Source organism: Fringilla coelebs, assembly GCF_963513975.1.
Source record: "Fringilla coelebs genome assembly, chromosome: 3".
NCBI classification, from domain to species: domain Eukaryota; kingdom Metazoa; phylum Chordata; class Aves; order Passeriformes; family Fringillidae; genus Fringilla; species Fringilla coelebs.
In genome coordinates this window covers 41,750,902-41,774,953 of record NC_140030.1, presented here as the reverse complement: position 1 = coordinate 41,774,953, position 24,052 = coordinate 41,750,902, and the positions used below count along the sequence as shown (strand labels likewise).

At 36.5% G+C, this 24,052-nt stretch overlaps 1 protein-coding gene across 1 annotated transcript in view; it reads left to right on the top strand.

Moving 5' to 3' along the window:
- Positions 1–23,702, top strand: part of ASCC3 (activating signal cointegrator 1 complex subunit 3) — a 251,253-nt gene extending 227,551 nt beyond the window's left edge. Inside the window, exons 37-42 of the mRNA XM_084201554.1 lie at positions 1,569–1,793; positions 13,940–14,091; positions 14,603–14,753; positions 20,695–20,898; positions 22,686–22,861; positions 22,954–23,702. Of these exons, the coding sequence (XP_084057680.1) occupies positions 1,569–1,793; positions 13,940–14,091; positions 14,603–14,753; positions 20,695–20,898; positions 22,686–22,861; positions 22,954–23,089 (1,044 nt within the window). The 3' untranslated portion in view covers positions 23,090–23,702. The remainder of the gene's footprint in view (positions 1–1,568; positions 1,794–13,939; positions 14,092–14,602; positions 14,754–20,694; positions 20,899–22,685; positions 22,862–22,953) is intronic.
- The last annotated feature ends 350 nt before the right edge of the window (positions 23,703–24,052 follow it).

Sequence of the window (24,052 nt, the reverse complement as noted above, 5' to 3'; positions counted from 1 at the left end):
TAAGCAGCAGTTGTCTTTATTCAGTCTTCACTTCTAATCTGCAGTAGAGATATGAAATAAGTTAATGACATTCTGATTTTCTTTCCAAACCTCAAATTGTCTAATGGTTACCATTCCTTTAACATTGATATCACAGTTTAGACGTAGTTTCCTCGCACCATTAAAAAAATAGAAAATTTTGTGCTGTCAGTTGTCAAGGAGTAAAACCAGCTATCTAACTGCTTTTAGGAATTTTCAGAAAAGGTTCTATGTCTTAGGATATTAATGAGGGGATATGGTTCTTTGTAAGTCAATTAGGTAGTTCAATTAGGTGTTCTAAAATTGCCATTTTTCTTTACCTCACTCTTCACTGGTTACTGTTGTGAATATTTCATTAATATGGATTTGCAGGAAGTCTGATGAAATTGAAGACTAAAGTGCAAAATATTGAATCTATAGTTTAAGAGGAATATAAAACCCTGAACACTTTAAATTAATGGTCTCTGCTAAGCCTGTAGTTTCAAAGACATTGCCCTTCAGGCTCCCCAAATGACTTTTTATTTTATGACAAAAGAAATACGCTCTCATAAATTACAGATGGAAGAGACATCACATATTATAAAACTCTTACCTTACTTGCAAGTTTTATAATTCAGAAAGATAGTTCTCACTCCAAGGGATACGTACACACTTACATGCATGAGAGGATTTTATGGAGGAAAAGATTGCAGATTAAGTCACAAAAGTGATTCTTTAGCCTAAATTATCGTTCTTAGGATGTTTCTGTTGAACTTTTTTTCAAAGACAGTGAATTTCCCGAGTGTAGAATTGGCTTCTCTGCCTGGGATACCTAAGCAGTTGTACTTGCTCCTCTTGGCCACTATGGTGTTGCTACTTATAACTACAATTTAGATTACATGTTGGTGGGCAGCTCCTTTTTGCAACAGTGAGAAAGTTCTTACACAGCTTGCATTCTGGCATGAATAGCATTAATACCATTCTCGAACACAGACAATGCTTTCAGCACATACTTAAAATTTTGCACTTTGTTTTGATCACTCATCATCAGTTGCTTAGACACTGGCTGCTCAAAATATTGAAAAAATATTTGAAAATAAGAGTATAAGAGCTATTCCAAAGCTACTGGGTTTTGAATATCAATAGAAAAACTCAAAACCTGAAAATTGGAAATATGAGGTTGTGACTTCTTTATAGCTAACGTTAAAATGTTTTTGTGACCCAATGAGGTAGGATACCTGTGGGTCATCTTCTATTACTGAATTTATCCAATGAATATATTTATTTCATTGCATTTATTTTCATCTTCTCTAATGTTTTTATCAGCTATGTGGAAGGAAAAATGTTTAAAATCTGTAAGTGTGTCAATATTTGAAAATATTATATTAGTTATTGTTTTCCCATGTGTGATTTTGATAAATAAGTACGATTTCTAAATATTTAAATGCTACTATTTTTGTGCTGAAATCTAACTGCAGTAAATTAAATGCATAGTCTGAATGCCTCAGTAAGCAGTAATAGTTATTCTGAAGTTAATTACAATGCTTAATTTTTCTTTTATTTTTTTACAGAATGCTGACGAGTACACAGATCTGCCTGTGAGGCACAATGAAGATCAGATGAACAGTGAACTGGCCAAACACCTTCCAATCGAAGTCAATCCCCATTCATTTGACAGCTCACACACAAAAACACACCTCTTGCTGCAAGCCCACTTCAGTCATGCCATGCTGCCTTGTCCAGATTATGCAACTGATACGAAGACAGTGCTGGACCAAGCAATCAGAATATGCCAGGTATTGTGATGCATTTCAGCATATAACTCTTGTGTGCTTACTGTTTATTGTGAGAGTGTTCTCATATTTTGAATGTAGAAGAATCGAAGATGTCTTGCAATCTTGTGGAGAGCTGGTACCACACGATATTATAGCACCTTGTTTAGGGAGGAACTGGATGCCCATAATGGTTCCCACTTTACAGAACTGGAAGTGAACAAACTTAGAGTAAAAGACAGTCATGCTCTGCCTGGAGGCATCTACTGCCATATGTTGGCCTCTGCTTTCTTTGCAACAGCTTTTTATCTCTGTATTGTGGAATGTTGTACGAGAATCATTCCAGCATGGCTGTGATCCCTGCAGATTGTTATGCTGATACCCAAGAACCTGTCTCCCCTGGGTACTTCTACTTTTCTAGCACCCAAAAGCACTATAGTCACTCCCAAGCACAAATATAATGTGTTTTGAAATCTGATTCAGGGTGAGATGCAGAGGTTTTGCCTAAGCTCCTCTAGCTAGTGTAAAGACACGTCTTCTATGTCCCAATGATCACAGAATCAAAAAGCATGTTTTTAAATGCAGATTTTTAAACTCACCCTGGAGACTTGTGAGTTTTTACAGGTGTACTGCAGTTGCAGCCCAAAGAAACAAAAAAGACTGCCACCTCAAAAGAATTTTAAAGTAGCAACTGGAGTTTGGGATAGAGTGCTGCCATACTGAAAAGCTCAGTTACAGTTACAGCAGGAAAGGTGAGCTCTAGATGTCACAGGAAACAGGAATTCTTCTCTTTAGCAGAACTGCACAATACTCATTCCCAGGTTCTTGAAGATCAGGCAGCCTTCAACAAACTGCTGTTTTTCTGTTTCTGAGTTCAATATCTCTACAATAGAGCCAGTACTTCTTTCTTCCTACAGTTTTTGTTTGCTCAAATTTTAATATCCTCAGTGATCTGTTTGTCAACTATCAGACAGAAGCTTTGCTCTTGTTTGAAGCCTGTTGGCAATATGGTAACTGCAAACATCATTGTGTCAAGCCTGGCAGTTTGTAAAACTGCTCTATGAGAAACTATTAATCAGTGCTCTAGACAGAGAAAATACTGTGTGCAGTTCCGTCCAGCACTTTGGGTAAGCTCAACCTTACGCTAATAAAAACAAGCTTAAAATACTAATATCAAATTAAGCAAAACTGAAATTAGGGAATGTAAGAAGCAAATAACACCACAGACATTACCACTACACAGTCCTAATCTTGGTAACCAGCAGTGCTTGTATGCTAGTCTGTTTCAAATATTTCAAATCAATAAAATCAGGGTGCTGAAAATGTAGAAACAGCTATGCCATATATTCAGTTTTAACAGAGAAAAGCATCACTTGCTCAGGTGAGAAAATTCACCTTTGTTTCAAAGGAATCACATACTTAAAAGTTCATTTAGATGTTTGTGGAGTAAGCATTAGGGAGTTAATTACATATTTGGGGCAAATGTAAATTAAATACTATTTTCTGTAATTATTTTGTTCTGTTTTGCTAAGAAATGTATTTTCTTAATCCTGCTACTGCATCATAGGTATTTCAGAAACAATAGTCACTTAGAAAAAAAAATCCAAAATATTCAACAGTTCCTTTAGACCGAAGTAGAGTTCAGAAAAATGCCATTCCATATTATGCCTTGGCACACCAACCTTCAGTTAACTACTATATCATGTTATATATATACAGTCATCTTAAAAAAAAAAAAAAAAAAAAAAAAGAAAAAAAGGAAAACATGCAAGCACTTTTGTATTTTAAAGTTGGCACATGGTTTACATCTCTCGGGAGATTATTGGTTCCATCTTATTAGTCACGCTTTCCAAAGGGAGGTTAAAGTTCCCAGAATCTAAGCAATAGACAGGGTTACACTTTCAATACTGGTTGCTACCTTTTTCCTTAGCACTGACCTGCTGATGAACTCTGGGTCAGCAGAGGTAGGAAAAAAAATGTTAGTTATGAGAAAAGGAAGTGAGGCATGGGAGGATGCACTGATGAGCAGATTCAGCGGGTGCTGTTCCCTGTGTGTGTGAGCACACGCTCGCGCATCGTCAGACGTTAGACACAGCAGCGAGGCGGGAATTGGTTCTTGAGTTGCGCTGAATTCTTTTTTATTTGCTTACAAATTATTTTAGTGTTGAGGTTGTATAGCTAACCTCCAGATTGTGACCTGAACGTAAACTGTTCTTTTTGCTGGTGGGTACATGAATAACAGACTTTTCATATCAGCATTACTTTTCTGTTGCAAGAAAGAAAGATCTTTCAAAGAGCTTTTATAGGTGGTTATACAGCAGGCCTTTATCCCAGGTCCCCTGCAGTGCAGATTTGCCATCTCTAGCCATGATGTGTAAGCAAACCTCTTTCCATCACAGACTATTAAACTTCTCCAATCTTCTCTGGTGTCCTTCACCTGAATCAGCCTTCCCTCCCATGACTCCTTTCCTATCCCACATGTTTCATTCTCCCTTCCACTCCTCCAAAACCTTCTGGGATTTTTCATTGCTAGTGACTTCAGGCTGAGTATTGTTACTGGTCCAGCAGAAAACCATGTCACCAGCATTACATAGGTAAATGTAGCTGCTGGATTCCAGGTAAGATTCCACTATAATGAAAAAATTATGAAACAACTCTTAAATCATTTTTCCTTGGACATCTTTAAAGTTTTGTCTCTACATTAGAATTCTCTTGTTTATACTTTCAATGAAATATTAAAGTCATTAGCATTTAACAGAATTGGAGGAGTTACAATACTGGCTTAATAGGGGAATGTAATTTTTAGCATAAAAAAAAGGAAGAAATATCTTCTTTTACAATATTCCTGTGGTTAGCATTGTTAGATATAGGTGGAATTAATTATAGGTGGAATTATAGCAAGATAAAATTTAGTATTTATATACCTAGGATGAAAAGTAGAATCTTTTCCTTTTACTGCAGAAATATGGGAAATAGCAGTATATAACCTTTCAGAATGTGAATGCCTATCTGCTCACACTCCCATCTCTGTAATGAATGGCCACTGAGGCATTGACTAGGCTAAAGACCCTTTCTCTACACTGAAAACCTCAAGTTAAAATCTATTCTGTTACCAGTGACAGGCTCTCACAGATAAAACACAGGAGGTTCCCATGGCTCAAAAAAACTGCCTCAACTTCCTGGGTGACCTTGGCCAACTCATTTAATTTTTGCCTCAGATACCACTAGTACAGTTACAACAGACAATATATTCTCTTCAAGCCTAGCATTCTCTGTTATTTTTTGAGAAAAGCTAGAGGTGTCATTAAGATGGTGCTGAAACTCCAGTAGCTTCTCAAAATCAAACATTTCTCCATTTTTTTAGGAGAATGAACATTAAATAATAAAAATTCTAATGAAAATATTTTTCTAACAGTTTTATAAAATATAATTATTATTGTAAAGACTATACTCCACCTTTTTTTCCTATCTTATTTAAGAATACATGAAACGAAATCTAATCTCTTTTTTTGCTTCCTTTGTCAAGCCTTATATTTTGTGACTGTGTATTCAGCGATCAGTTCCTATTCTGCTGTTCCAAGACTTTTGCCTATATTTGCATTAATTGGAATGGATAATTGAGGCAGTAATACCGTCACTCTCAGATTCAACAGGGCAGTCTCTTCTCAGAAATAATGTGACAGTTGTTGGCTTTGCATAGGAATTGGCCACAAGCCTCCACTTGTACTATAATCGTTGATAAAATATTTTAAAATTGCCAGGAGTAGAACTGCCATGGAGCTCAGCCCTAACCTTTGAGAAGTGTTTACCTATGGATGTGTTAAACACATCTCAGTAGGGTAGCTGGGCATTGAGAGAGGGTGAAACAGATTCCAAACTGCAGAAGACTACTCTGCATGGGAAACATGCCTATCCCTGTAACAAGGACCTTGTAATGCTATCACTAATGCCTTGTTGTTCTCCATCATGTTAGTCCTCTGGAGAATCTGATTTTGGCAAGAAAGAAAAATACCAAATACTCTTTGCGTTAAGCACTCTGTTTCCTTAACTAGATGGTGAGGTGTATAATACTGCTTTAGCCATTCTAAACCAGTTAAAGTTGTTTCTGGTCATTTAAACTACAACTTTTGCTGTAGTTCTTAAGAGAATCATCTTGGTGGCACATGTTCAGAGTTGTCAAATATTGCACAAATACGCTGCCCAGTTCAGCTAAGAGCTGGCTTATGTACAAAATACTGTACTAAACTGCAGCTGTGCTGGGTGGTGGTGGTGGCTCCTCAAAAGGAGAAGAAGAACACAAAAGTACTTTTGGCCATGCAAAGGCAAAGGAGCCCATGTTGCCATTTTGAGACTCAAAGAAAGAAAATTTCCTTTGGCTCTGCACTTCGCATCATCCCAAAATCTCCTCAGTTCATAACAGCCACTAAAACTATTGATTTGGAGAGCCATGTCCCTTGGATCTTTTGTTTTTCTGCTTATGAGGAAGTGGAGAAATTGTAAAGGCCCTAAGAGTGGCTTGGGCTCATGTATTTATGTATTGCTTGTTGGTAGTGCAGGTGTGCCAACTGCTTGCTGGAAGGTGGTGGGAGTTACAGGAAAGGCATGTTTTACAGTCGTGCCAGTAAGGTTTGTCCAGAAGTGTCCAGGGAAAGAGCTTTTGTGTCATGGTTGCATTGGCAACTATAAATAAATGGGCAGCTTTACTGAACGAAGGGAAGGGAATCAAATTAACTTGAGAATGCAGAGGATTACTCAGAAACAAGTGAAGAGCAGAGGCCACATCTCTTCAGCTGCTACACGTATTCTTTGTGTATGCAGTAATATTCCAGTGATAGCACAATGTTTGCAATTTTACTTAAATACTGGCTGCTTTCATGGCTGTATGGCTATTATTGGACATTAGGAGTGTGGAAATAATAGAATAATCAAAAAATCTTGTCGTGCTTGTACTGTGTGGCAACACTCACTTATAGATACTAAACATAAATGGATCACTTTGTAGGGAAAGTACCTGGACATGTTGGGCTGGAAATATTGCCTGCTTGTGTTGTGTAGGTATATATATGGGAGAAGGGAGGGTTACCTTTGTGGTGCTGGAGTTTTGCTTGCTGTGGATAATCAGTGGGTATATGGAAGCACCTTGGTGACGGTTTAATGATGATTTGGTGTTGCTTGTGCATAATCCCTCCCCCACCCATGACAAACCTTTTCCCAGTTGGGGCTGGAGGAAATGAGTAATGCTTAACCCATTTGTGTGATCAATTCACTTAAGCAGCTACTGTGAAATGTTAATCACAACTTTAATTTGTACTGCATTAGCATTTTGATTAACTTGTAGGCTTGCTAGCACACTTGAAGCACTTTTACTCATAGTTACAGCTCGGAAATGACTTTTTGATTAATTAAGTTTGTTAGACAGCAGCTGAGCTTCCTGAATGCTAACCTTAAGGGGCTAAAAGTTCAGGAGAAAGTTACTGGGAATAACTGTTGCTGTTGAAAAGGATTCTTGTGAATCCACTCAAAAAATTTTGATTATTGGCAAAATATTACATACCTACTTGGAGACTGACTCTAAACTGTAAAGAGAACAGATTTATTATGAGAAAGATGCTGTGTATCTTTCGTGGTTTTGGTAGATTTGTGTACTATTTGAAACAAGTGCTGGCATTAAAACATTGTTCATGTTAGGAAATTGGGGTTTATTGCAAAGTTATTCTTATCAAAAACACTTTTTCTTTTTACAGTTCACTGGTATAGTAGAAAATATCAATTTATTAATTAGCAATTTGAAAATAAATTGGCTACTGGGACTCAATGAGTTCTGAGTAATGGGTTCTGCCCCACCAAGTTTACATTGCTGATATCACACTTAGTAGCCGCTTTTATTCTGTAATACTATTAAAAGAAATCAGGAAGAACCCAAGGGTTGCACTCCACTAAATGTGGACAGTAAATGGTTTGTCCTTTCTCCAGTTCTGAAAATACTAATAATGTTACTATGGAGGCTAAAGGATGAATACAGGGATAGGAATCTTGTGAAGCAGCTAGGAAGGTTGTAATTTGCATACATCAGTGAGACCTTTATGATGATGGGAGAATGAAGAATTAGTCTCTCATAGGGGGTAGCAGAGCATATGGAAGAGGAGACTGAATATGCTTGTAAAAAAAAAGTGAAGAGAAGTAGGATACAGAGGGCAGTATAAAAAGAGTGCCTCCTGAATAGGATTAATTACAACTTATTCACTATATGTCTGATGAAGTACAGGGGGGATGTTCTGTGGGCTGAAACCACGCAGCTGTGCAAGGGTGATTTAATTGATCTGAAAGAACTCTCCCCAGATTAAAACATTTCTAAGAAGTAATTTTGAACTAGACCTCTGAATTTCAGAGGTGCTGTAGATACCTGTTTTACTGATATATAACATACCAAAGGTAGTGACCTTAAACTCCCTGTAATACTTCTTCAAATAAATTCCAACTTTTCAAGTCAGTTGCTGTTTCTGAGCTATATAATTGAAGCATCAGTCATGATTTATATAAAAACATGAAACTTAAAGTACATGGCATGCTTTAACATCTGAAAAAATATTTTACTTCTATTAGCAGAATATCAAGTCACACATGGATCATAATATAATCTTATGTATTGGAAGGCTTCCTACATTTGAAGCATGTGCAAAATAATTATTATTATTCTGAATTCATAGTTTTTTAGAAAAATAGGTTAAATGCATACCCTTTTGTCTATTATCTATAAATATTTGTCACATAAATTCTGCAGTCTTAAACAGCTCTAAGTAGGCACAATTATAATAATTTTTATAGACCTGTGGATTTCAAGTCCTACATATAACTGAAATTTAGTTCTAGACTAAACTTTAAGTTCATTAATAAAAGCACTAAAAAACTATCATAGTCTGTGAAGCTCTGATACAAAAAATAAGATTAATCTTTATGAGTAGATAAATCTGAGCCATGTAACTCACCCTGAATACACCTGAAGTTGTAATCCCTATCCATGAAGTCATTGCCACCTATGGCATCCCTGTAGGCACTCAGCTTTCAGCTGAGTAGTCACAGGTGTAATTCTGCACTGAAATGGCATTTCTTACATGTCTTTATCTTGCCTCTGTATCCAAAGCAATTATCATTATAGTTTCATTGACACTTTGCTTAAATATAATTTATCCACAAAATATTAATATTTATGTTGACAGGATTTAAGTCAAAATGCTTAGTATATTCAGAGTTATAGGACAGGTGACTTCAAAAAGAAGAAATTATTCTAAGCAGTATGCAGATTTTGTTAATGAGATGCAAGCTCTATCACTTTTAACACTCCAATAGCTTATTTTAAAGGAAAAAGCTATTTAAGTCATTTGGGTAGATCAGAAATTCTGCTAGTTTTAGTCTGGTCCCCTGCCACCTACCCAGCCGTACAAGAGTGATCCAGAGTATCTGACTTTCAAATGAGGGGTGTGGAAGTAATACCAAAAACAGTGTTTGTAAAAACTTTGTTTAAAAGTCTCTAGAAGAAAGAATTTAGCAACCAGGATATTTTAGTAGTCTGAAAAATCTCCTAAATGAGTGGGAGTGGAGGGGGGGTGGGGGGTATGTTCATTATGGAACAATTTAGTATTCCAATTTATTGAGAACAATTAGTATTCCAATTTGAGCACATATAGGGAGTGCTTAATAACACCAGAGAAATGCAATGTTTTTGCTGTCAGTGAGAGTGCCACATACTCACCTCTTCCACATCCTGCCTCCATCTTTGCTTCCCCTCAAACTAGGGAGTTATAAACCACTATGTAAATTCCAAGCATCAGTAATAACTTTGGCTAGAAAGAGACAGACTGTTAAATTTTAGAAAGGTACAGTTTGATAAGTTTAAATCATTCTGTACCTAAGGATAAGCAGCTGCAGCTGCTGCTCCTGAAAAAACAGAAGATGAAAACCTGATCATAGATGCTGATGGTTTTGTCTTAATGCACTCCTGGAATGATGACAGCAATAGCAAGGTTTTGATCTAAACATTTTGGCACTCAGTTTCGAATACCATCAGAATGAAAGGTTTTGCCATACCTGACAATATCTACATCAGTGAGCTGCTGATCACTGGCATTTTTGTGCTGCCCCAGCCATGGTTAATAGTTCGTTGCTTCCCACATTGGCACAAGCCAAGCTGGTTTTGATAGCACAGACAAAATGTAAAGGAGGTGTCACTAATTGCTGTTATTATTACTTGTAACTGTCCAAGTTTGACATTGGGAAGGCTTAAGAACTATTGCCTGAATCTTTCATGAAAACCCATCTTAGTACAGGCATCTGCTTTTAATTCTCCTAAGTGCAGAAGGAGCCCCAAATAAGAGGATGGTAAACATATTTTCTGTTATAACAACCAATAATTCCCTTGACTCCATCTATTTACCCCATTTATTCTACTTCAGGTTAAAAAGTGGTGGGCTTAGAGGGATGTTTTTTGTTTTGGATTGGTTTTTTATTGTTTAATTTGTTGGTTTACCAAAAAATACATGTATTTTTTTTTCTGTAGTTAAGGCATCTTTCCTGTTAGCTGTTTCACTTGTTGCACTCACTGTCTTCTTCTTTTAAATTTCTCTCTGTGATGAAATTATCCTGTATTGCTTTAAATTCTTAGGCTAGAAAGGCAGGTACACCAGTTTGTGCCATTTCCCAATTTAGAATAATACTCTTAATCTGTTCAAATCTTACCCTAAGATATTACCTTACTCTAAGATATTTAGAATTTATTTACTATTTTGCAAAATAAGAGCTTAAAAAGCCATAAGTTTCTATAAAATTATACTGGTATTGACTTAAAAATAACAACAATCTAAACAGGTAGCAACTTGATAAACCAGAGAAACTAAATGTGTTATTCATCAGATAATATAAATATTAAATACTTTAAATTTTTGTGGTGTGTATTATATTCTTTGTTTAGTTGCTTATATTTACATTTGGACATAGGGGAATAACTCAGTTTGTTACCTTGAGTATTTATAGGAATTTCAGTAACCATTTAAGTATCAAGCATCTCTGTGTTTTACACTTAGAGGAAAACAAAATGTCTGGAGGTTTCCAAGGCAGCAGATGAAACAAGCCAACTTTACCATTGTTCTGACTTTTTCACAATGTCACTGTCTTGGATTTCACATCCAGATAGAGATGCTGTGAATAAATTCTATGGGTAAAGAAGCAGAAAATAAGGAGGAAAAGAGGATTTGCCGTGTGGATTCATTATAACAATGTGGAACACAGAGTCTCACACACACAGGCTTTCCTTACTCCCTACGGGATATCTGTCTGTAGGCCTCTATCAATTTCTAGGAGATTTTCTATGTGAAAGGATCCTCCAGTTAATTTCAAAGTATAGCTTGTTTTAGATTTATCTTTCTCTTACATCTTCACTCTTCTTTTCCCCTTTTCAAACCTCTGCTTAAAAGGGGGGAGAGGGATAGATTTAAAAAAAAAAAAAAAAACACAAAAAAATACCCACACCAAAACAATGTAAACAGTGTTATGTGTACATCTCCAGAAGCATTCTATGAAATACCACTGCTTCATGCTGGCTAAAAATACAACTTGCTATATTCTTCTATTCTTCTTGTTGCTCATGGAAGATACAGCATATTTGTGCACCGGTTATTCTTCACATACATACAGCAGTGTCATCACTGGGGAACGTGATGTTTCCAGCTGTCAGAATAGCAGAAAAGAACAAGAATCAGGTAGTGGAGAACAGGAGGCAGATACCAGACTGTCTCAGCAATACAGACTGCTCAGAAACACGGACTGTACTGTATGGATAGTTTTCAATATACTTTAAAATGTGAAATCGGGTAAAGAGCAACTAACTTGTAAGTTTCAAAGACTGACTCCAGTCTGATGCTGAGAACAATTCCCTCCTTAAGCAAGTAAATGTCATGTGAACCAACATATAAATCTGCAGGCCACAAAGCTTCTTCTTTCAAATGTGATTTCCAACATAATTTTATTTTCCATTTGTTGAAAACAATCCTACATGGAAATCACTTTGGCAAGCCAAGTGAAGAGACAGGAAATGGAAACCAGTAAGATTGTATTGTGAGGTACTGGTCCTAGGGTCACTAGGAATGTTAGAGAGTTTCAGGATGCTATGACTCTTCCTCCAGAAACTTCAATATTAAATCTGGATCTTTATTAGCTGAAAGGCCCTTTGTCCACAATTCATGAGAAATGAGACAACATTTTGGTAATACAGGGTAACACTTCAAATATTTTTCTAAGTGTCACTGATCTTATCACCCCGATCTGGAAAAAAAAAACTTGTTGAAATTGCATTGTAAACTGCTAAAATAAACTGTGTGACTCAACCAAGAGTGAAACTAACTTGTGTCTTTAAAGTCAGTATTTCTCCAGAATCAGTGTAATTTAATTGAAATAGCTCTGCGTATGTAAACAACTCCTTTGTTTAAAGAAGATTTCACTGTTTAGTTTGCCTTAAGTAAATGCTGCCTTTTGTTTGTCTGTAAAACATTTGATTAAAAGACTGTGTAAAGACTTATACAGACGGCTTCTCCTCATTACACTAGTGGCTAGAAAATAAGTTAAAATGGTGCAAGTATCTGCTACCTAAGTAAGTATCAAACAATATCATTTGTGTTTACAAGAAAAACCCATGGAAACTTCTGAAGCCTAGTCCTAAAATCAAACTACAACACTCCTAACACCAAGATGGTATTTAAAAAGATGTTGAAACTGTTCAGTACACCAGATTCAATATATCAATGTTCCTTGCTTTCTTAAAAAAAATATTTTCTGGTATTTTAATCAAACATTAAATTCCCTCCATGGCGAACCACTGTTCAATACATGACTTCCTACTCCAATGTGAATTAGAGTGTTTTAATAAGAGGATCCACACTTTATTGTGATCATAGTGTTACTGAACAACAAAATAAGCAAGACAACTAATGCATCATAGCATTATTTTTTTCACCAGCTGAAATGTTTTCATAAATGATAATAATTCATTCAATGTACTGTAGACAGGGTGGGAAGTATGGTATCTATCCAAATAGCTGCATTTACTATTTTAAAAAGTTGAAACCAAAAATTTCACGTTTGGTCCTTTTTCCCTTGGAAGAACTCTTAAATTGCCTTTCAGACTTCAGACATAGTGTAAGTCCAGTCAAGAAAAAAAGCAAGCAGAGCCATTTTTTTCATGTCCATAGGGCCATTTGCAGTGCAAAGTCCATACTGAATTAGCTTGAGATCTTTATGCAAATAAGAGGTAAACTGTTAGTAAACTGTATGCCTCTTATTTGTACTGTCAAAACATGGGAAGTAGAAATGGAACAGAAACTCATGAGGCATGGAGGGCAGGATGATTTTTAACAGTTTGAAATCTGATGTGTAGCTGCATAGGGGGTTTTTGTTTGCTTGTGTTTTCTGTGTACTTTGGGGAAGATTTTCAGGATCTGGATAGAGATGGCAAAGGAGAGACAGCCAAATATCCCTCATTCTCAAGACAGTCAACTGTTTACAGTGCAAAGGGTGAAATTCATTTTGTTTCAGATCACTTTCACTCACTATAGGTAAAATATAAGCTATTTTGTAAGCTTTCTTCAAGATTTCAACTTATGTGTCAGTGTTGAACAAAACCTCTAATATGTTATTAAGCTAAATTTTAGTGTTTTTATCTAGTCCAATTCCAGGGGTTTTTTAAGTTCAAATGAAAATAATAATTGCTACTCGTAAATGGCATTAGTATTAATTTTTGAACAAATGTAAATATGTTGGTGTTTTTCTTAAATAGTTCAAGGATTTTTGAATAAATATGTAATTCTGAGAAAGCTCTCATGTCAAAATATAAATAAATACTGCCAATAATTGTAACCTTTCCTGTTACAGTAAATGTTGAATTTTTTTTCCCTTCATTCTGAGTTGAGTTGTGTCAAAGAGCAGTTATTTGTAAGGAAAAGAGTCTACCTTCAGTTCTCACCCCCAAAACCATTCCAAAAGTGCCTAACTGCCATCAATAGAGGTTGAAGTAAATTCTTATGTTCAGGCCTAGAAATCACTGTATGTTAAACATTAATCGCATGTCGTTCCTTGTATGAACCAGGTATTTGCGGGGGTTTTTATTATGTGTCTCCCTTTCTTAGGCAATGCTGGATGTAGCAGCGCATCATGGCTGGCTGGTGACTGCTCTGAACATAACCAACCTGGTGCAGATGGTGGTTCAGGGTAGATGGATACATGACTCATCCCTGCTTACTTTGCCAAATGTAGAGCTCCAGCATCTTTACCTTTTTCGGTATGTAATTCTTTTAAGCATTAGCAGGTTTCCAATTTATTTCTACTTCCTGCTGCTGATGGTCTTTGAATGGCATTGTTGTGCCCGAGAATGTTCATTAACAAATCAGAAGCAGAGCTCTGTCTTTCACAGTGATGCTTTCCCAAATGGATTTTCTGTTTCTGTTTTCAATATTCATTGATTAATTAACCCCCACAGATTATTTTGAGAACCATGATTCCAGACAAATTAACAAGAGACCACTGGAAGGGTTCCAAGTCCTAACAAATCTAACTCTGTATGTTAATTATCTCTTTATTTTAATCCATTATAAAACTACATTAGTATCCATCTTAACATCATAGATAATGCAAAGCTCTATAGATGCTTAGATGATGCAGTAATTAATGCTAACCAAAAATAAATGACCACCCTTTAAAAACAGAATGCAGTATTGAGTTTTACCACCAAAACAACTGAATATAAATGTTTGCTTTCCCTTCCTGGGCATATGTTTTGCTGTCTGTATCAGGAAATGGAGCCAAGGCCAAAGGAAGAGTGTGCATGGAGGTTACCAAGGACCTATCGAGTGTCTTCCCGAACTAATGGCTGCCTGCGAAGGAAAAGAGAATGTTTTTGCTTCCATTGTGGACAGTGAGTTGCCAGCAGCACACATTTCACAGGTAACGCTTTCAATCTATGACCATTATCATTGTGATTGAAAAGGAAGACTAGTTAAGCAAAGAAATACTCTCTCTCCTTCAGTAAATACCATGTGATGTTCTGTATAAAAGTGAAACATTCATTGCTCTAATTTCAAGGTACTGCTGGCTTTACAGAAGTTCTTCTCTGCCTGTTTTCTTAATATTATTCTCACTTATTCCCTGCTAAGCAGTAACAGACTCTGGTTTATGGCTGATATTACCACATCTCTCTGCTCTAAAGATGCTTCTCTAGGTCATTCAATCTGCTGAGTGTTATCCACCTTTTCATAGCTCTGCACTAGGAATACATGCATTACAAATGTCATCATAGCTGGTTTCTGAAGTGGTCTGTCAAACACCATTTTTTCTGAGAATACTCTTAGTAAAAGATCCAGCACTCATTTTCTGTTTGAAACAGAAAAAGAAGATGAAAATTTCATACTTCACAGGGGAAGGAAAAAAAAATACTGTTCCAAAATGCTGAGCTGCTAAAGTCTCGTTTTCAAGGCATTCGCAGCAAAGGATAGCTATATTCCATAGCATTCATCACATTCTAAGCCTATTGATTTCAAATAAATGTAGGAAAGATGAAAACTTCAACAGAGATACTTCAAATGTTTTTTATTTGAATGTTTAAAAGGACAGTTTGACTGTTCAGCTTCAGTTAAACCTTTTACTGATATGCAAACAAGAAGAAAAGTACTTAAATGTCTGTAACAGACATCTGCATTTGTAACCAAATTAACATCAAAATTTTGAATTAAGAAAATGTATTGACATCAAAAAAAGGCTTCCTTTAACAACAGATTTCTAACATAATACACATTGATTTCAGTCCAACTTTCAGATGTGATAAAAAATTAGAACATTGTTATAATTAGTTCAGGGAGAACTCAGAAGTAAACTTACTTAATTTATTTGCATAAATTGCCATTCTGTTATCTTTAAAAGCAAATGCAAATTGGCTCTGTCTGATATGATGATGGTTATTTGGCTCAAAAGTGCTTCAATTTGCGTAGCAATCTGGTGTCGTCTCTGCAGTGAGGCGATCCCAGGTAACATACAAATCCTGAATTATTCCAGAAATTAGTATGTTTAAAGCATCAATTTAAGTGCTAATTGCAGTAGTAATGAGAAAAAGCAGTACTACTGTGAGATTTGCATCTACTGCCCCATCAGTATGCCTGGAACGGCTGCTGACTGGCAGAGGATTTGGCTGCTAATTAAATAATTGTATGCATGGCAGTGTTCTCGTCTGATTCAATAGATGAAGATTAATCCTCAGATAAATATGTTTGGCTGGTATTGAAATGTCTTAGCAGTTTCTTCAAAAATAGCTTGCGTGTATGTGGTGTGTATGTTCACACTGTGAATGACTCTATGCCTCTATATATCTATGTTTGTAAATACAGATGCATATAAGAGGGAAAAACATAATGTCTTGCCATCATGTGAGGAGAAACTTTCATTTCCATGAGCTGAGAATGGCTGTATTGGGTGTAGCAAAGCCATGACTGTGTTGTGCAAGGCATTACAAATGTGAAAGCTTTATACCAATATGTTATATTGCTTGCAGTACTTTTTATAGAAAAAAAAAAGTTTAAAACTATTGTAATACCTTGCAGAGAATTAAAATTCATATTGAGACTGCCTGTTGAGTGTCTTCATGTGTAAAGTCTTTCAGTGCTCACATAGACAGGGGCCAACCAAGAGAAAAATTCTTCAGCATTTGTACTCAATGTTTTCTATAAAGAAAGAATATCATACTACAGAATTTAAGTCTAGCCTTCTGGAACCAGACATGAACAGAGCCAAATAAAGTGGTAAATATGACACTAAATTGCTAGAACCATTCTTTTCCTAAAAAAACTTTTACTTCTCACTCTAAGTATATTGAACCCATATCTTAAAGCTAAAGATTACTAGCAAGACACTGGTAAAAACAGCTTAAGCTTTACAATAATTTCATGCAGATGGGAAAAGGAAGAAATTTTACATTTGGAAAGAAGGAAATGCCTTTTAAGCAGATTGGTAATTAATTTTTAAATAGCAGCTCTTGAAGCTGCTCATGGATTTGGAATATTAGGCTAGGTTCTGGGGAGACAGATTATTGGCAAAAATACTAATGATATTCCCAAAGGTTTGTGAGGAATTTTGATTTGATTATAATTTGAACTATGGGCTTGGTAGATAAATGTGTATGTACAGTATATATGTGCATGTATATATTGGATATGGTGATATATTTAAAGGAGGTGATATGTGCTTGTGTCTTCCTATACAGCGAAAAAAACCCTATTAAAATTGTCAAAAAATACGTATGCCCCATGGGAGCCTGAGTTTAATTTTACAGAGTTTAGTATTATAATGCCAAGCCTCACTGAAAGTCAGGGGAGCTTTAAAAGCTGACAACCTAAATTCAAACTGTTCAGACTAACCCCACTCTTTGGTCAAAGCTCTATGTTTCAGTGATTCATTGTGAATCATATTTCTTTAACAAATCCCTTTCAGTTTCTAAGTCAGGTAGGTATTAAGCACCTTTTAAAATATTGAGTTGATATTGATGTTTTTGAAAGAGAAAAAAAGAAACTTTAAGATTGAAAATAAATAAATATTATCTCTACTATAGCATAATCTACTTTTACTCTGGAAGTATCTGTGTTCCTATAATCTTTTTTTTCATTTTCATCTGGTACTACTTGACTTTTTTCCGTAGTTAGAAAAGCATTTCTTCATTTTCCCCACATTGCATGCATGATAAAAAGGCAGCCTGCTGTGCATACTGTATCAATGATCAAGCAGTACTAACTTTGCCTATAATTTTCAAATACACAAGACTTGATAAATCAAGGAATCATAGAATCCTTTAGGTTGGAAAAGACCCTTAAGATCGTCAAATACAACTGTCACTAGCCATCATAGGATGACATATTAAATCTACTTTCTTATCTATTAGAAAGTTACTAACAACACAAAGCCTGTCATGTCATCATGCAGTTTTCATAACACAAACAAACTTTGGTTTGTTTGTGTTATGAAAACTGCATGATGATATGACAGGCTTTGAAAAATAGATTATGTTGGGATTCTATGATATAAACCAGCCCAAATCATAATCTTCAAATCTATGGTGAAGCTAACAGGTAATGGCACTAAAGGAGTTAATAAATTATGATCTCTGTTGAAATTAAACACTGTCCTAACATATTTGTAACAGGTCTTGTCCTTTTAGAAACATAAAAGCTTTCAAGCTTTTATGCACTTCTGATACAAATGATATCTAAAGTACAGCCAAAGAGGTGATCTCCAGGTTGGTTTATATCAGGGTTCCTCTCCTATCTCAGCAGAAATACCCTGCTTATACACAGAGACACAGTCTCTGTAGAGTCTGTAGAGTTCCTACCCTAAGTTTCTTCTTAAAAATCTTTACAGTGAACGTAAAATCATTTTCCAGTTGAGATGTTACTACTCAAGTTATCATTTGGTGTGATCTGCTGGAAGCGGGTTTAGTAGTCTTGTGTATGATATGTATCAAAATCCTAGCAACAATGACTTGGTTAAGAATGTCAGTGGTATTTTTTTCACCTTCTTCAAAGTGCTGTCTTTTTTTCCGCATTTGCTTTCAGAGTTGGGAAGAAGAGAGATGTATTAATTCCTTAAAGTCCTGTCTCTTTAGTTTCTGTTACAATGTTCCTGTCATTTCATAGCTAGGACACTATTAAGAACATTGGTGCAATTCATCTGTGTCCCCTGCTTTTACACAGCAGTTCCTGAGCGCTCACAGCTGGCCCTCCCCACCTTCTGCACTGAACGGACACAGCTGTCCATGCAATACACAGAAGAGAGAGAGAGGGAGAGAGAGAGAGAGATTAGTTTGTAGCTGAAACCAGTTTTCTCATTTAGTTCAGCCAAGCTCTGGTAATGCAGCCATTTTAATCCAAATAAGCTTGTGCTGTGGCTGAAATGGGCAGTCCTGCCCTCCCCGTGCCGCTTTCACCTCCTCTGACCCAGCTCACCGCACAGCTGCACAAATGCTGTGTCTGCCTCAGGCAAGGAGGTGGGAATGAGCATCTGGGGACAAGGGGAGGAGGAAGAATCCGATCAACCCTCTCACTGACAGTCAAAGTGGCCCGTAGCCAAGTGGCTACATGAATGCGAGTGCCGGCAGGGGAGGAGGCTGGACCACTTCTTTCAGTGGCACTGAAGGCTCATGCTTATTCAGAGTTGCAGGATTAGAGAATATGTTGCCGCAATCAGCTCTAAGCTGATCTAAGTTCATGCTGTCACCATAATGATTAGCAAGCTGATCCATCTAGCTGCACAATCCCAGCATGGCAATGCCAACATACTGCGGATGGAGATGGGCACAGCAAGCTGGTGGGGAGAAAGCAGGAGAGAGAGACAGAACCTCCTTTCCTAGGGCAGCACGACCTTAGCTCTGCTTTCTCTGACTGCTGCATCCCTAATCACGTATTGACATACACTATTATTGTCAGTATGACTCCATGTGCTATTATTACCAGTATGACTCGTGGCAATGATGTCTGCAAAAAGCAAACTGAGCTTTCATTAGGCCTCTAGGCCTTCTAGCACAGAAAAAGTAATCAGACACATCGAGACAATCAGACACATCAGACACAATCTAAATGAAAATACATGTTGTTGAAACACTACATCGTCAAACCCTTACTTGAAAAATAAAATATGCTTTAGTCTTTTTCCAGATAAAACATTTCTGTTCCATGCTATTGCCCATGTGACTGTGCCGACCCTCTTCATTCCCACAAGTTCCATTTTGGTATCTGATGGTTCTTTTCGAAGACCAATATTCTTATTTCCTTCTTCTCCTCCCCACCCTCTAGCTTTTAATAGATGCTGATTCCTGTTCTTTTCTGGGAATGGAGGGTAAAGATGGCAGGGCAGAGGGTGATGCTTGGTTTTTAGTTTTTTTCTTCAAGGGCCATCCTCATCTATCTTTTTCAGCCATAAAAAGACCAAAGACCACAAATCACTGCCTTCATTCCACAGCCAGTCCCATTTCTTTTTCCTAACAAATTTCATTGTGTGAACGTGCTGATTTTCTTTTTTACTAAATGAAAGCCTACATTGCTCCCTTCCATTTTTGTCACAACTTCTCAGAGCTACTTTTCCTTGTCTGATAGAGACCAAAATGAGAGAAACATAGGGCTGCATATTCAGGATGCCTTCTTAAGGTTAAGAGTGTCATGTTGAGCTACACAGATTGTATCCTATAACAACAGCTCTCTGCACAAGGATGAGAAAGTTGAGGACCTGTTGCAGTTCAAGGGAGACCGCAGAGTCTTAAAATTCCTCAGGAAGCCTCCAAGAAGGAGAGTTCATGAGGATCGATGGAAGAAAAACCTCAAAAAAAAATAGGGATAACTTTGGATATGCAGTTGAACTTTTGGTTAATTATCTGAACTGATCCTCTGAACTCTCTGAGGTTTGCCTATTGCTAATTAGCACTGCAGTGACTTGTTCTTTATGGATTATGCTAAGGAACTTTAATTTAAAACTTAATTATACTAGTTTTTAAGTGGCTTATAGGGAAAAAAATACTTTAATCGGGAGCAGTAAGGAATTTTTTCTGTGTTCAGACATCAGTAATCTTAGCAAGGCATGTGTAACGTGCTTGAGGAGTTTCACATTTGTTTTATTTGCTAGGTAGAAAGTAGCATGAGAGGTTAATGAAAAGTATTTTATGCTTAGGATTGAGAGTTGTACAATTACATATATCTAAACCACAATATTATTATTATTATTATTATTATTATTATTATTATTATTATTATTATTATTATTGAATAAATATGTAGAGTGCACATTGAATTGTTATTGTTAGAGTGGTAATGGTTGTACAGATAGTCTCGTAATCCATAGGGTTCTGTTTTTTCTACAGGCTTGGAATTTCTTGTGCCGTTTGCCAATTCTAAACGTCAGTCTGAGCATTAAGGGCAGTTGGGATGAGGCAGTTCAGCCACAGAACGAAGTACCTGTTCCTTGGACCACAGATGCACGAGATGACAAGAGATGGATCAAACTGCATGCTGATCAAGAGTATGTGCTCCAAATAAACCTGCACAGAACCCAGATGGGGTACCAGGTACACTTATTTATCACTTCCTTCCCTGCACAAGTGTCCAATAATCCATTTACATTGTCAATGATACTTTATACAGTATAATAGATTTCTTTATGGTTTAAGTATTATGTAAGTTATAAACATTTTCAAAGCCTATTCCATATTCATAGTGAAGAAAATGGGTTTTTTTTGGGTTGCAACAGGATAGTAAGTAGGCTCTTAAGGTAAAATCCTAGACCAAGTCAATGAAAAAAAAATCAAATTAATTTATAAGCTTTCCAGTTATGTTCACAGGTGCTTCCAAACTGCATACAGACTCACACCTATAAATATGTTTCTATTTGTAACACATCCTCAGGCCTTTACTGAGAATATTTTCCCCATATTTTACATCTGATGCCTTTTTGAACAGCTCCTAGAACAACTTCCACATACAGTTCTTTCCCACTACATTTCAGTCCCAGCCCTTTGACCATTAAAGCACTTTTCATTGCCTCCTGGGCTGGTCAGCTCGCTGGGCCCTCAGTAAATCTTGGTGTGCCAAGTCAGAAACTCCCGGAGCTGCACTGTTTTCAGGTGCTATGCCCCAGCACCAGTGCCTAGCTGTACCTGTGTGTCAGATCTGAAGAGAGCTGGACCTGCCTTCATGTCAGGCACTGCTGACATTGGAGCTGGCACTCACTTATCCAGGCCTTTCTCTGTCATTTACATACCATGAATGATGGATGGACCACCATGGTTATAATTTTGGTAATTAATTTCTCTAACATTTCAAATAATTAAGAATTATAATTACCAGCATATTGGTAAGATGCAAAGAGCTGAAGATAAAACTAGAGAAAAGTTTTAGGTGTTCGTTCTGAGACTCTTAAGACTCTTAATAATAGTGGAGATATATGTGTACTGTTGAAAATCCTGAAGTTATCTTACATTAGTTAAGAATTATATTTTAAAAGTATTCTTGTTTCTCAAAAGACTTTTTTCATGACTACAGCAGATTCACTATAGTTGCCAGGGGAAACTGTCTTATTTTCAGAAGAACAAAGGGCCAAAGCTCATCCATACATCATTCTTTTTGCTGTGCCAGTTTACTGGCAGAGACTTTTCCTAAGCAGAAGCCATGGAAGTGAAAGGAGCAGAATCATTTCATGCAGTGATCACTATTTTATAAACCTCTCCTAGAATTTGATCCCTCTTTTGTAAAAAACAGCTGGATCAAACTGTTCCTAAAGCTTCATTGCTGTGATGGTGTTTCTTCTTCCATATAAATCTTCAGTAAAACCTTTCCCTTTACAAAACACGAAATGAATGTTGATTGAGTGTGCATCATTCTGTCTTCAGCTCCCAGCAGTAAAGTCACTGTCTTAAAGAATCACTGAAAAAATCTTTCCTTTTGCTATACCAAATTCAAATAAATGCTGTGTTGCTTTTGTCTTTATATTAATCTTGAATAAAATGTATTAGCTTTATTTAAAGATGCTAGGTTTACAATTCATGCTTCTATATTTAGAATATATTAGATAAAATTACAGAAAGGGAATAGTATTTCCATTCAAGTTGTAGTAGTTTTTAAAATAAGTGGAATATTATCTTCTTTTCTGAATTTTTCTCTGTGGACTGTAATTTTTTTTTAAATTCTTTAACCTTTCTTCTGGAAAGAAATAACACTATTTTAGTCTGGCTGAATTATAGCCTTACCTAACAACAACTGACAGCAATATGGTTTTGAGGTGTTCTTTGTTCAAGGAAAAATGTCATTTTGGAAAGGTTACTTCTAGGTTTCCTAAGCTGTTTCTTTTCCCCAACAGGGAAAGCAGGACAGTAAAGCAATGGCTCCTCGATTCCCCAAAGTTAAGGATGAAGGATGGTTTTTGATATTGGGAGAAGTTGATAAAAAAGAACTCATCGCCCTGAAAAGAACTGGATATGTCAGAAATCGAAATACTGTTTCCGTTGCTTTTTATACTCCAGAAACTCCTGGAAAGTATGACAAACTCTCAAATTCTCTTAGTTATTATGTTTTCCAAGCAGTCAAGACCCAATTCCCAAACTAACAATGCTGCTTTTACTTTTCAGGTGTATCTACACCCTGTATCTCATGAGCGACAGCTACCTTGGCATGGACCAACAGTATGACATTTACCTGAACATCGTACCAGCACAAGGCACCACGGAGGAGACTGAGGCCAAGAGCCACATGGCCCTGAAGTAAGGCTCTCTGCAAAGTCCACTCAGTCAAAAGAACTGGTCCTGCAGCTAAGACATTTGGTCATTCTGGGACATCCAAAAAAACATCTGCCTTACTGGAACCAACTTCAAACCTCAAGACAATGGGGACACCGAAAGTGACTGCTGTATTAACTCTGATGACACCGAGTTAGCCACAGTGGCCTTACTCCTTTATGAAGATTTGTCTTTTCTTGTTTTATCTTTCTGCTCTCAGAAGTCAGATTGTTAGTTGAATTTTAAAACATCAAAATAAAAGACTGAACAGTACTGTAATTTGTGCAAATTCAGGGCTATCATCTTCATTTTGAAAAGTGTTATATAGCCTGTCAATTAATAGCATTTAAATAGTCAACTTTTTTAATTTATAGGGGAAAATACAAAATTTGATCTAAGAGCTGCTGAAAATATTGATGGATGTGTTATATTTCATGTTTAATAAAAATATTCCCAGAATGTTTTGCACTGTATTTGTAGGTGTAAAATATGGGAGATGTAGTAACAAATCCTCTTCATGCATAGTACGTTTTGAAAATTATAATCTAAAGGAAAATGTCGCAAATTTATATTAATTATATGAGCAGTTAATGTAGTTATAAGGGCAAGCTAAATCAGAAAAAATATTTCCAGTATAGCAATGATGCAATTTATGTAGATAATTATTAAAGTTTACTCTTTACATGTATGTACATACATATACACGTATATTACATACTTGCAATTTCCTTACTGTTCTTTCCTGAATTTCTTAGGACTAAGGCATTTAAAATTGGGTGTCCTGTTCTAGGGCTCAGTGCTAAAGTGGGTGACTAACTTCTGTAAATAAGGGGGCATGAGGCTCCAAAAATGGGGGTTGCAACAGTAGGCATAGTGTGCAATGAATGGTTCTGCTAGGCAGAATAAATTCTAAGAGATGCCCAGCTCTGTGATAGTACCTGCAAGGCATAAA